Source organism: Equus asinus, chromosome 10 (genome assembly GCF_041296235.1).
Source record: "Equus asinus isolate D_3611 breed Donkey chromosome 10, EquAss-T2T_v2, whole genome shotgun sequence".
NCBI lineage: Eukaryota > Metazoa > Chordata > Mammalia > Perissodactyla > Equidae > Equus > Equus asinus.
Genome location: NC_091799.1, coordinates 30,098,794 through 30,112,449, shown reverse-complemented (window position 1 = coordinate 30,112,449; position 13,656 = coordinate 30,098,794). Strand labels below are relative to the sequence as shown.

At 49.0% G+C, this 13,656-nt stretch overlaps 1 protein-coding gene across 1 annotated transcript; it reads left to right on the top strand.

The window, feature by feature from the left end:
* The first annotated feature begins 4,430 nt into the window (after positions 1 to 4,430).
* LOC123275594 (alpha-1-acid glycoprotein 2-like) lies at positions 4,431 to 7,399 on the top strand. Its single transcript, XM_044778964.2, has 6 exons — positions 4,431 to 4,660; positions 5,053 to 5,195; positions 5,425 to 5,495; positions 6,305 to 6,412; positions 6,556 to 6,659; positions 7,205 to 7,399. Exons 1-6 carry the CDS (start codon positions 4,547 to 4,549, stop codon positions 7,268 to 7,270), a joined length of 606 nt encoding a protein of 201 aa, XP_044634899.2. The 5' UTR covers positions 4,431 to 4,546; the 3' UTR covers positions 7,271 to 7,399.
* The last annotated feature ends 6,257 nt before the right edge of the window (positions 7,400 to 13,656 follow it).

The window sequence follows — 13,656 nt, the reverse complement described above, 5'->3', positions numbered from 1 at the left end:
CCCTGGTGTATAAATCCCACTTGATCATGATGGATGATCTTTTTCATGTATTGCTGTATTTGGTTTGCCAATATTTGGCCGAGGAATTTTGCATCTATGCTCGTCAGTGATATTGGCCTGTAGTTTCCCTTCTCTGTGGTGTCCTTCTCTAGCTTTGGTACCAGGGTGATGTTGGCCTCATAAAATGTGTTAGGAATGTTCCATCCTCCTCAATTTTTTGTAAAACTTTGAGAAAGATAGGTTTTAAATCTTTTTGGAATGTTTGGTAGAATTCTCCAGAGAAGCTGTCTGGTCCTAGACTTTTATTTTCGGGGAGGTTTTTGATGAGTGTTTCAATCTCTTTGCTCGTGACTGGTCTATTCAGATTCTCTATTTCTTCTTGATTCAGTTTTGGGAGGTTGTATGAGTCTAAGAATTTATCCATTTCTTCTAGATTGTCCAATTTGTTGGCATATAGTTTTTCATTGTATTCTCTTAGAATCCTCCGTATTTCTGTGGAATCTGTTGTAATTGCTCCTCTTTCATTTCTAATTTTATTTATTTGAGCCTTCTCTCTTTTGTTCTTGGTGAGTCTGGCTAAGGGTTTGTCCATTTTCTTTATCTTCTCAAAGAACAAGCTCCTTGTTTCATTCATCCCTTCTACTGTCTTTCTTGTTTCAACTGCATTTACTCCTGCTCTAATTTTTATTATTTCCCTCCTTCTGATGACTTGGGCTTTGTTTGTTCTTCTTTTTCTATTTTGTTAGGTGTAGGTTAAGATTGCTTATTGGAAATTTTTCTTGTTTGTTCAGGTGAGCCTGTTTGCTATGAATTTGCCTCCAAGGACCAGTGTTGCTGCATCCCAAATGAATCGGTCTGGTGTATTTTCCTTTTCCTTTCTCTCCAGATATTTTTTTACTTCTCCTTTAATTTCTTCAATGATCCATTGGTTGTTCAGTAGCATGGTGTTTAGTCTCCACATGATTTCCCTTTCCTAGCTATTTTTCTTGTCGTTTCCCTCGAGTTTCATAGCTTCGTGGTCTGAAAAGGATGCTTGACGTGATTTCAATCTTCTTGAAAGCTTTGAGGTGTACCTTGTTTCCTAACAGATGGTCTATCTTTGAGAATGTCCATGTGTCCTTGAGAAGAATGTGGGTTCTGCTGATTTGAGATGGACTGTTCTATTATATTTATAAAGTCCATCTGGTCTAGTTTTTCATTTGAATCCACTATTTCCTTGTTGACTTTCTCTCTGGAGATCTAGCCATTCTCTCAGCAGTGTAAGTGGGGGTGAAGGTGCGCTAATATTATTGTGTCTTGTTAATATCTCCTTTTAAGTTTGCAATATTGCCTTATGTACTTTGGTGCTCCTGTGTGTGGTTCACATATAAGTATCAGTGTTAGGTCTTCTTGGTGGAGAATCTCTTTGATCATTGTGTACTGCTCCTCTTCGTCTCCTATTACCTGTTTTATCTTGAAGTCTACTTTCATAGAGTTATGGCAACACCTGATTTCTTTTGTCTCCATTATCTTGGAGGATCATCTTCCATCTGTTCTCTCTGAGCCTGTGTTTGTCTTTGCAGCTGAGATGTGTTTCCTGGAGGCACCATGTTGTTGGGTCTTGTTTTTTAACCCATCTCAGCACTCTGTGTCTTTTGATTGGAGAATTCAATCAGTTTACATTTAGAGTGATTATTGATATATGAGGGCTCAATGCTGCCATTTTATCACTTGTTTTCTGGTTCTTCTGCATTTCCTTTGTTTCCTGTCCCACGTATTTCAGACTACTAATTCAATTAGGTAGTTTTCCTTGGTTGTCTTCTCAGTTTTCTCTTTATTTATCATTAGTGTCTGAGTTCTAATTATTTGTTTAGTGGTTACCATGAGGTTTGTGTAAAAAATCTCGCAGATGAGATAGTCCTTTTTCTGATAGCCTCTTATTTTCTTAGACTAAGCTCATTCCATTCCTTTCCTCTTCCTCTTCTAAGTTGTTATTGTCTCAATTCATTCCATGTTGTGTTTTGAGTGTGGTCAAAATGAGGATATTATATTTATTTTTGGTGTTTTCCTTCCTTTAGCTTTAATGTTATAATTCAGTGTTTTCGGGCCTGTTCTGATAGAGAGCTGCAATTGTCTGATTTTGCCTACCTATTTCTCTCCTTGCTCAAGGCTGTGTAACCCCTTTCTTTTCAATTTCAGGTATGAGGGCTTTCTTGTGCATTTATTCTTGGGGGAAAGGGGGGGTCTTGTGGCCATGAGCTCCCTTAGCTTTTGTCTATCTGGGAACGTTTTTATTTATCCATGATATGTGAAGGATATTTTTACAGGATAGAGTATTCTTGGCTCCAAGTTTTTGTCTTTCACAATTTTGAATATATCATTCCACTCTCTCCTACACTCTAAGTTTCCCACTGAGAAATCTGCAGACAGCCTGATAGGGGTTCCTTTGTAAGTTATTTTCTTCTGCCTTGCTGCCCTGAAATCCTTTTCTTTATCATTGACTTGTGCCAGCTTTACTACCATATGCCTTGGAGAAGGTCTTTTTGCATTGATAGAGTTAGGAGATCTACTGGCTTCTTTCACTTGCATTTCCAGCTCCCTCCTCAAGTTTTGGAAGGTCTCAGCTCTTATTTCTTTGAAGAAGTTTTCTGGTGCATCCTCCTTTCTCTTCACTGCACTGGAACAATGCGTATAATCTCTCTGTTGCACTTCCATTGGAGTCGGATATTTCTCAGAGAATTTCTTCATTTCTTTGTAGTCTTACTTCTCTCCTCCTCCACTGGAAGCATTTCTAGATTTCTGTCCTCCAGACTGCTGATTCTCTCCTCCATAATATCAACTCTATTTTTCAAGGAGTCTAGAATTTTCTGAATACCACCCATTGTGTTTCTCATCTCCAACATTTCTGATTTCTTCTTCTTTATAGTTTCAATCTCTTTGTTGTTGAAGTTCCTTTTGTCATTGAATTGTCTATCTGTATTTTCTTGTAGCCGTTTGAGTTTTTTATGATAGCTGCTTGTAGTCTCTCTCATTTAGATTATAAATTTCAGTGCCTTCAAGACTAATTTCTGGGTACTTGTCATTTTCCTCCAGGTCTGGAGAGGTCATCCACTTTTTCATACTGTTTGATGGCATGGATTCGTGCCTGTGCACAGTGATAGTGTCTGATCCCAGCTTCCCCCTGCTGCCCCTGGGTAGGAGTCAAGTGCTGTGTATTCTGAGCTCACAGCCGCATTCTGCAGCTTGTTCGCTCACAGCTGCTAGCGACATTTGCAACTGTGTGGGTGCTCTGGCCGACCCGCTGACCTGCAGTGCTTGGCGGGGAAAGGGGGCTTTCTGTTGGCTGCTGTATCCTAGGGGTGCTCTTGCCCTGTCTTTGCTGTCTGCTCTCCTCAGGTGGTAGCTTGAAATAGCTTGATCACCTCTGTATGGGATGTTCCCTTGGGCAGTGAGAGATGTCAGAGAGTCAAGGTATTCTCACGGAAGGCCACCACTCTCCCTTCCGTCTTATAGCCATGCTGTCCCAGGCCCTGTGTTGCTGCCGTGGGGCAGGGAGAGTAGATCCCCTTACCTCCTGCCCCTTGCTCCAGGGGGGCCAGCACCACCACCTTCAGACATAAGGCTGTGTGAGTCTCTCAGACATCTTTTGTGTTCTGTGAAGGTCGTCTGTTGGCGTGTGAACATCTTTTACATTGTATCTAGGGGCCAAGTCTACAGGGAGAGTTCTCTCTGCCATGATGCTTATGTCTCCCCTTATATAATACTTCTGGAAAGTATTTATTCATATGGATGAAGATTGGACCCCATGAGGTAGAATTGGAAATGGGCAGTGGAATTATTCATCCCACAGTTCTTACTGAAGCCTCCCTGTGCTGGGCACTGTCCCAGGACTCGACGTCCTGGTGAAGAGACAGACAGGCTCTCTGTTTGCATAGCAGGGGCTGGAGACCACATGGGGATGATTTCCTGTTTTGGACGATGGGAGGTAGTTCAAGTAACACATTTCCTGAAAATAGACATTCAGCGTTTGTGCCCCCTTCTTTGGGAAGTGTCCCTGCCTCTGGGAATGCGTCAGCCACTCTGGACATTTGCACTGTCACAGTTGTCACCACACTCAGTTGAATTCACTTCCTGTTTGCTGTCACGTCCACCCCCAAAGCTCCTCCCCCACCCCATTACTCCTGCTCCCCACACAAGCCTGGGAACTCTTAGTTGCTTTCAGCATGTGATCTACGGCTGGGCCCGTCTGAAGTCAGTGGGGCAGTAATTGGATGAAAATGTGAGAGGTTGCTGAGAGGCAAGACTATTGATATCCACATGTTGACAAATCTCCATGCAGCCCACACCCACCTTGGCCTGGAATAGCCAGACCTCCAGGTCAGGGACCCAAGTTAGACCTGGGCTTAGAGGCTTTGCCTACATCTGGCTTTTGGGGAAGGAGGGCAGGTTTTGTGCAAGGCATTTCCCCATCACCGGATGATGTCACATCAGCCTACAGCTCCTTATAAAGGTCACTGCACCCTTCAGCCACCACTTCCGTTGTCTCCAGGTGCCTCCCAATCTCGGCATGGCGCTGCCCTGGGTTCTCACTGTCCTGAGCCTCCTTCCTCTGCTGGATGCCCAGAGCCTAGGATGTGCCAAATTCAGGGCATTGCCTATCACCGATGCCACCCTAGACTGGGTGAGTGCTGGGCACCATGGGCAGCTTCCTCCCTCTCTGGGCTTCCCTCTCCTCTGCTGGCTTGTGGTCAGTCCCCTCTCCTGATTCTGCCTTTTCTCTCCTGGGTCCGGGGGTGAAATTCTGACCAGCCTCCAGTGGCCTTCCTCTGCCTCCCAACATAGAAGCCTGATTGCCAGGTCCCCCAGCAGGGGATAATTCTGTACTTAACAAGGAGAGTCCACTGGGTTGGTGGGATGCTTGACCTGCAGTGTGAGCTCCTACATGTCCACTCTTCACCTGGTGCCTCTGTCCCCCTGTTTGCAAACTGGAGAGAGGTGTGCTGGAGTCTTGTCCCTTGGACCATTGAGACCCCAGCTCCCAGCCTCCCTCACCTGCTCCTGGCTTCTCCCCAGCTCTCTGGCAAGTGGTTTTATATCGCGTCGGCCTCCCGCAATGCTGGGTACAAGCACTCAGCGAAGACGTATCAGGCAGCCTTCTTTTACTTTGATCCCAGCCACAAGGAGGACACTATACAGCTCAGAGCTTATTCAACCATGTGAGACCCCCACACACACACCCCAGCCCCAGCTTCTGGCTTCTACCCCTCATTGCCCAGGGACTTTGAACAAGTCCTGCCCCCTTCCTGCCCTCGGCCTTCCTATCCATGGAATGGGGAGGGCTGACTCCAGTCGCCAGCTGACTCTTGTCCAGGATGACTGCGATGGGTGATGGTCCACTTCTCCTTGACCCACTTATTGTTTTTCTCCCCTTCGGTCTGGCTTCAGTGGGAACCAGTGTGTCTACAAATCAGCCCTCTTGAATGTCCACCGGAAGGAAGGGACCTTATCCATACACGGTGAGGCCAGTCCTTGGGCACAGGGCTGCTGTGTGGAACGGGGAGGATGTGGGTGGCCAGCCTACAGGAGGGGATGAGGCTAAAGCCCCGGGGGCCTTGGGCAGAGAGAATATGGGACAGGCCCACTTCTTCTTCTATCCGTGCTGCCAGCCCCTGCGCACTGCAATAATCAGTAATGACAGCCACCAGTTTCGAGTTCTGACTTTGTGCCCAGCACCTTGAAGCTTCTGACATGAATTAACCCACTTCACACTCACAGACAACCCTAGGAGGACATTACAGGGATCGGATGAGGACACAGAAACACAGAGATGTCAGGTAGTTTCCTGAGGTCACACACTTGCGATGAGAACTCGGATCAAACCCCAGGCTGGCTCTGTCCCACCTCTCTCTCACTGCTCTCTATCCTCTGGGAGCTCAAGTGGCAGCCTGTGCGTTGGGCAGGAAGTGACTTCACTCGATCCCACCATCACAGAAGAGAGGGTACAGAGTATGAGCACATGATGCTGATGGACTTGAACCCACAGTACGTAGCAGCCTCAGGGCCCCTCCCTAGGCCTCATTTTCCTCATCTGCAAAATGGGGAGGAAGTTGCTGACAGCCACAGTCCGTGTGCAGCTCCCAGGGTTCCACACGAGGAACTGGCGCAGGCAGGGCGTGGCGCACAGTAGGAGCCAGGGACATGGGGCCCAATTGAGCCCTGGCTTTCTCCCATTGGCTATGTGGCCCGGGGCACACAAGTCTCCTCGCTTGTGAGATGGGAGCCATGGTGCCGTCCTCGTGGTCTCACCAGAGGCTTCCTCCTCCAGAAAATGGCAGAGAACAGTTTGCCTACGTGTGGCTCACCAAGGACCCCAGAACCTTCATGTTTGCCTACTTCCTGGACGATAAGCAGAATATGGGGCTGTCCTTCTATGGTAGGTTCTCCTCCAACCCCTGCCCTCCAGGCCTGACCCAGGGAACCCCCGATCCGGGGGCTGAGCCCCCAGAACCCCGGCCCCCCCTGGCCTCCCACCCAGGCTCCCAGCATCCTCACTCAGCCCCTTGCTCCTTCCTGCAGCGGACAGGCCTGAGGTGACCCCGGAGCAGATGAGTGAGTTCCATGAAGCCATTGGGTGCATCGACATTGACAAGTCGGAAATCATGTACACTGATGAGAAAAAGGTGAGTGCAAGGAGGGCTGGGCAGCGGGCACCCAAGTGTGTCCTCCCTGGGGCAGCCCCAGAGTCCCAGGGAGGGAAAGCTGCCCACCAAGACGCCACACCCATGACACAGGTGGCACCATCACCCCAATTCCTGGGAACCCTGGGAAAGGGCTGATGGACACAGGCACTGGAGGTGGCCCCCTGGCCTGTGGCCTGCCACCCCATCGCCTGACTCGGGGAGTTCGGGGGCCACACGGCCGCCCAGAGCCTCAGTGGCAGCATCTGCACTATGGTGGTGAGGATATAGGAGGTCAGCATGAGGGATGGGCGGGACATAAGGGCTGGGCAACTGCCGGCTATTCCTAAGGGTTTGAGGCCCCATTGTAGAGGTGAATAAGCTGAGGCTCAGAGAGGGAAAGTGACTCACCCAAGATCACCCAGCTCGGAAGTGGCAGAGCCGGGCCGGAGCCCTGGGTGGCCTTGACCACAGTCCACAGGTCATTCCGGCTTCCCCCAGGGACCCCTGCTGACCCCGTCACTGTGCTCTCTCTCCCCATCTTCTAGGATCAGTGTGGGCCGCTGGAGAAGCAGCACGAGGAGGAAAGGAAGGAGAAACAGGAGGAGGCCTAGGAGGACGCAGCCCTGGGTTGGGGCCTCGGGGACTTGGGGGCGTCCTCAGCCCCGACCCACCCTTTGTACCTCCATTCCTTCCCTCAGTGGCAACAATAAAGCTTCTGCCTTTGGGACGGGCACTCATCATTCACTCATTCCGTCATTCGCTCCTTCATTCATTCATTCCCATTGAGACCCGCCCTGAGTTGAGCGCTGGCCGAGCACTGGACAAGGCCCTGCCCCTGGTTCACAGGGCCCCCGCTAGAAGCCCCAGCACCCGTGCCAGGACAGACGACCATGTGCCTGAGCCCAGTGGGAGCCCAGCACGGGGATGGTTCCCTCTGTATGGGGAAGTCCGGGTGGGCTGCCTGGAAGGGGCGTCTGTACTGGTGTAGAAAGATAGGAACTGGATACCACGTCTGCTTCCGCTGCAGCCCAAGGATCTGGGAGGACGCCTTGGAGGAAGTTGAGGCAGTGGACCCCACGTAGGGGTTCAGCTGGATTCGGGGCAGGGAGGACTCGGGCGTGTGGTCCAAGCACGAGGGACATTACTGGGGACATCCCTCTGGCCCTGAGGGGAAGAGAGGGGGCAGGAGCCAGACTGGAGGCACGAAGACCCGAGGTGGGCCGTGAGAAGCATCCTGGCAAAGGCGGGGGTCTGGACCACAGCCAGGAGCACAGGCGAGGGACGTGTGGGCTTGGCACCTTGGACCGAGGGCCGTGTGTCACTGTGACACGTCCTGAGACACCCGCCTGACCCCAACAAGAGGACACGACACCCAGCGGGATGTGGCTCCTGGGAGCCAACCACCCTGCAATATGTTTGCATCCTCCGGACAGGGTCCCGTCCGGGGCAGCCCACGCTGTGGCAGGAAGAGGCTGATGAGCACCTGAACAGGGGCCAGCGAGGAAGGCCGCCTCCTCCCAGCCTGAGGGCTCTGGGTCTGTGGTCACGGGAGGGCAGAGGCTCCACTCAGGGGGCGGGAATGGCGGGGCTGAATTTTCCAGGCAAAGCCTCGTGTGAGCGGCCTCAGCCTTCAGAGAGACAGGCCCCAACCCCACGCCTGATGCCCAGTCCTGCGCTCACACACCACCGCCCACCAAAGAGCCAGCTGCACACACCCAAGACTCAGCTCAGGGGTCGGCGTCTGGTAGGCGCTCAGCGAACGGCAGCTGTGGCTGCTGTTTGCTACTTAATGGAGCACTGCAGAGAGAGTCCAGGCTCCAGCTTTTGCACACATTGATCTACTGTGTGTCTTGTAGCATCTCTGGCCTCCGTACGAAGGGCTTGATCAGACGGCCTCTCTTTGCAGAAGCTCCAGTAGAAAGACTTATGGTTCTGAGAGAGGCAGAGGGGGAAAGTGGGAGACACAGAAGCCACCAGAGGGAGGCAGGTGGAGGGAGGTGTGGGAGGGGCCGTGGCTGCCAGCTTCCCAGGCCGTCTGTGGGCGTGTCCATCCCTGGAGGCTCCGGGAAAGGCCTCTCCAGCCATAGCAAGGCTGGGCGCACGTCACCCTCAGTGCTGCCATGCTACGATGGTCCAGTGGTGTCAAGGTGCCACACGGGCCACCAGTCACTAGAGGAAGGTCCCCAGCCACATCCATCCCAGGGATCGCTGCTCCAGAGCAGCTGGTGACAGGCGGGTGGCCAGGTGTGCACCAGAGCCCCTGGCCTCTCCCTTCTTCTCCGGCCTCCTACGGAGGATGCAAGACAGGAACACTCCTCAGTTTAAAACATCTGTCCATCTGTCTATAAATTATTGGCTGGAGGGGTGTATATATATATATGTATATATGTGTGTGTGTGTGGATATATGCATATGTCCACAAAGACACATGTCCATAAAAACATGTTTATTTCTCTATTTGTTGAAAGCTCGCTCAGACTCCTGCTTCATCCCACATCCTACCTGGGTACCAGCTGCCTGGTTCGTGACCCACAGAAGCAGTCAACAAACCCAAGCTCGGTCAGGATGGGAAAGCAGCCCAGGAAGCCGGGCTCAGCAAGGGCAGAGGGAAACTCCCCATGGACCCCCATCTGCTGGCTGTGATGGGAAGACTCAGCCTGGGGGCAGCGGGGTTTCCTCCCTGTGCTCCAGGGGCTGTAAGATGGGGACAGTCATGGTGTGCATGTCACAGGCTTGTTGGGGGAACCGGATGGGGCCGGATCCCTGAGGCACTCCCCTCAGCCCTGGCAGATGTGAAACGCTCAATGTTCTTAGAAAGTTGGACAGACTCTGGGTCCTCATGCAGCCCCGTCCGTCACCCCTGCCTCGACATCCCTGGGTCTCAGTCAGACCTTCAGCATGGCCCGGTTCCGGCTCTTCGTTCCCTCCTGGGCCGTGAGGGTCCCACTCTGTGTGATGTTCCGGGACCCTGTCACTCCCAGCTCCTCGGCCTCTGTCCGCTCACCCGGGACAGATATGTTTCCTGTTGCTGCCTTGTCCCCAGCCCCCTGCAAGTGGCTCTGGAGTTACCCACCCCTCCCAGTGAGCCACGGGGGATGGCCACGTCTATAACTCACTTACTAATGTGATAACCTGCACTGTTACCATAACCGCTTACTCGTTATTGTCTGCTCTGCTCTGCAGTCAGATCCATGGAAGTAGGAGCCATCTCTCTGCATGTTGTAACATTAAGCACTTTGAAATCCTACTGTGTTTCATCTGGAGCCTGACTCTGCGCCGGGTGCCTGGTTCATGACCCAGGGTCCCTGGGGACCCAGCCCTGGCTCTCGGATGGGAGTAGATGATTCTGTCTTCGCATGCAGCCCAGGTCCTGCGACAGCAGGTGCTTCCTGACCCTCCTTATGACTGACAGCTGCATGGGCTCCCAGAACCACGCATGGGCCCTGGGGCACGGAGGCGTCGGAAACTGTTTGCTGAATGACTGATGGACAAAGAGCCCGAGATTGACAGAGGCAGCCCTCCCGGATGACTTCATATCACGGACGCAGAGAAAGTGGTAACATGTGAATGGCTCGTGGGTCTCAGAAAGGGCTGCTCAGGATAGAGGAGACCACCCTGGGGACCGTGCCACCCGCCCTCCCTTCCCCAGCCGTGTATTGTATTGTGTGTCACATCTATGTAGACACAATTGGATCATATGAATGACTTAATATTGCCAAATGTTTCTCAGCTCCACGTGCAACTCTTGCAAATACCACCTGTTTCCAATTCAGGCGACCAAGCCCAGCCACACAGCGCAGTGATGGACTCGCCGTCTCATTGGGAAACAAACATTGATGTTGCAAGAATTTACTGCCTTTGCGCTGAGAGGGAGGAATCAGAAGTTAGTCACTTGTCCTTTCTCTGAGCCCTAAGTCTCCTCTGATGCTCCCTGAGCTCTGAAGCAGGTCCGTCTCCCGTGTCGGCAGCAGCATCCTCCACAAAGGCTCAGCACAGCCGGGGACAGCAGCCCGATGGTTCAGGGACCGAGTGCAAAATGCGAGGAACTGTTCCTCTGGGGTCTGCACGGTGTTGGTTGTGAAAAAGCATGTTTAGGGCTGTGGGTCACTCTGTGCCAGTTGCAGGACCAGATCCCAAGTGACAGAGGGGCTCACGTATTCTTCAATAAACTCTGCATGTGTGTGTGATATGAGGGACCCTCTAAAGCTCTCGACTCTGGACAGGAGCTTAGAATCTGGGAAGGGAATGAAAGCTTATGCATCTATTCGAATCACAACTACCAACTACATCGAAATATGAAAAATTATTGAAAATATATGAAATGAATAGGAATACATAATTGTAAACACACAGTAATGATACTTTTTAAAAATAGTTTATAACGTTGTGTAATTTCAGCTGTGCATTATTGTTGGTCCCCACGCATATGTGCTCCTTACCCCTCACGCCCACCGCCAACCCCTTCCCCCTCTGGCATCCACTAATCTGTTCTCTTTGTCCACGTTTCCTTTGTCTTTCACATATGAGTGAAATCACACAGTGTTTGTCTCTGTTTGTCTGGCTTATTTCACTTAACATCATACCCTGAATGTCCATCCCTGGTGTTCTGAATGGGACGATTTTGTCTTTTTTCTGGCTCAGTGGTATTCCATTGTATACATACACCACCTCTTCTCTATCCACTCATCAGTCCATGGGCACTTGAGTTGCTTCCACATCTTGGCTATTGTGAATAATGCTGCGATGAACACAGGGGTGCACACCTCTACTTGAATTGTTGATTTTAAGGTCTTTGGATAAATACCCAGTAGCGGGAAGGCAGGGTCATGTGGTTTTTCTATTTTTAATTTTTTGAGAAATCTCCATACTGTTTTCCATAGTGGCTGCACCAGTTTGCATTCCCACCACCATTGTATGAGGGTTCCTTTTTCTCCACAGCCTCTCCAACATTTGTTATTTTTTGTCTTGGTGATTATAGCCATTCTAACGGATGTAAGGCTATGTTAGTGCAGACCTGATTTGCATCTCCCTGATGATTTGTGTTGCTGAACATCTTTTCACAGGCCTGTTGGCCATCTGTTCTTCTTCTTTGGAAAAATGTTCATATCCTCTGCCCATTTTTGGATCAGGTTGTTTGGTTTTTGGTTGTTCAGTTGTGTGAGCTCTTTATATATTATGGAGATTAACCCTTTGTCAGATACATGATTTGCAAATATTTTCCCCGAGTTCATGGGTTGCCTTTTTGTTTTGATCTTGGTTTCCTTTTCTTTGCAGAAGCTCTTTAGTTTGCTGAAGTCCCATTCGTTTATTTTTTCTTTTGTTTCCCTTCCCGAGTAGACATGACATTTGCAAAGGTGCTGCTAAGACCAGTGTCAAAGAGCATACTGCCTGTACTTTCTTCTAGGAGTTTTACACTTTCAGGTCTTACCTTCAAGTCTTAATCCATTTTGAGTTAATTTTTGCATACGGCAAAATAGAATGGTGTAATTTCCTTCTCTTGCATGTGGCTGTCAAGTCTTCCCAACACCACTTATTGAAGGGACTTTGCTTTCCGCATTGTAGATTATTGGTTCCATTGTCGAAGATCAGCTGTCCATAGGTGTGTGGTTATATTTCGGGGCTTTCAAATCTGTTCCATTGATCTCTGCGTCAGTTTTTCTGCTGGTACCATGCTGTTTTCATTACTCTACATTTGTAGTATATTTTGAAGTCAGGCGTTGTGAAACCTCCATATTTGTTCTTTTTTCTCAGGATTGCTTTAGCTATTCATGGTGTTTTCTTGCCCCACATGAATTTTAGGATTCTTTGTTCTATTTCTGTGAAGAATGTCACTGGCATTCTGATGGGGATTGCATTGAATGTGTCAATTGCTTTAGGTAATATGGACATCTTAACTATGTTTGTTCTTCCAATCCGTGTGCATGGAATATCTTTCCCTTTCTTTGTTAGCATCATTTGAGTTCAGTAATGACATGTTGTTTTGTTTGTATAAGTCTTTTACCTTCTTAATTAAATTTATTCCTAGATATTTAATTCTTCTTGATGGGATTGTAAATAGGATTGTATGCTTGAGTTCTCTTTCTGTTAGCTCATTAATAGCGTATAGAAATGCAACTGATTTTTGTAAGTTGATTTGTACCCTGAAACTTTGCTGTAGCTGTTGATTATTTCTAATAGTTTTCTGATGGATTTTTTAGGGTTTTCTATGTATAAAATCCTATGGTCTGCAAACAGCAAGTGCTGTGCGTCTTCATTGCCTATTTGGATTCGTTTTATTTCTTTTTCTTGCTTAATTGCTCTGGCCCAGAGCTCCAGTACTATGTTGAATAAGAGTGGCAAGCGTGGGCACACTTGTCTTGTTCCTTTTCTCAGAGGAATGGCTTTCCGTTTTTTCCCCTTGATGTTGGCTATGGGTTTGTCATATATGGCCTTCATTATGTTGCGGTAGTTTCCTTCTATACCCATTTTATTGAGAGTTTTTGTCATAAACAGATGTTGGATCTTGTCAAAAGTTTTCTCTGTGTCTATTGAGATGATCATGTGATTTTTATTCCTCATTTTGTTAACGTGGCTTATCACAGTGATTGATTTTCAGATGTTGAACCATCCCTGTGTCCCTGGTATAAATCCCACCTGATCATGGTGTATGATCTTTTTAATGTCTTGCTGTACTCAGTTTGCCAATATTTTGCTAAGGATTTTTGCTTCTATGTTCATCAGTGACATTGGCCTGTAATTTAACTCCTTCTCTTGTCCTTCTCTTGCTTTGGTCCCAGGGTGATGTTGGCCTCATAAGATGGGCTCGGAAGTGTTCCATCTCCCTCACTTTTTTGGAATACATTGATAAAGATAGGTGTTAAATCTTTTTTGAATGTTTGTTAGAATTCTCCAGAAAAGCCATCTGGTCCTAGACTTTTATTTTTTGGGAGGTATTTGATGACTGTTTCAATCACCCTACTTGTGATTGGTCTATTCAGATTCCCTATTTCTTCTTGGT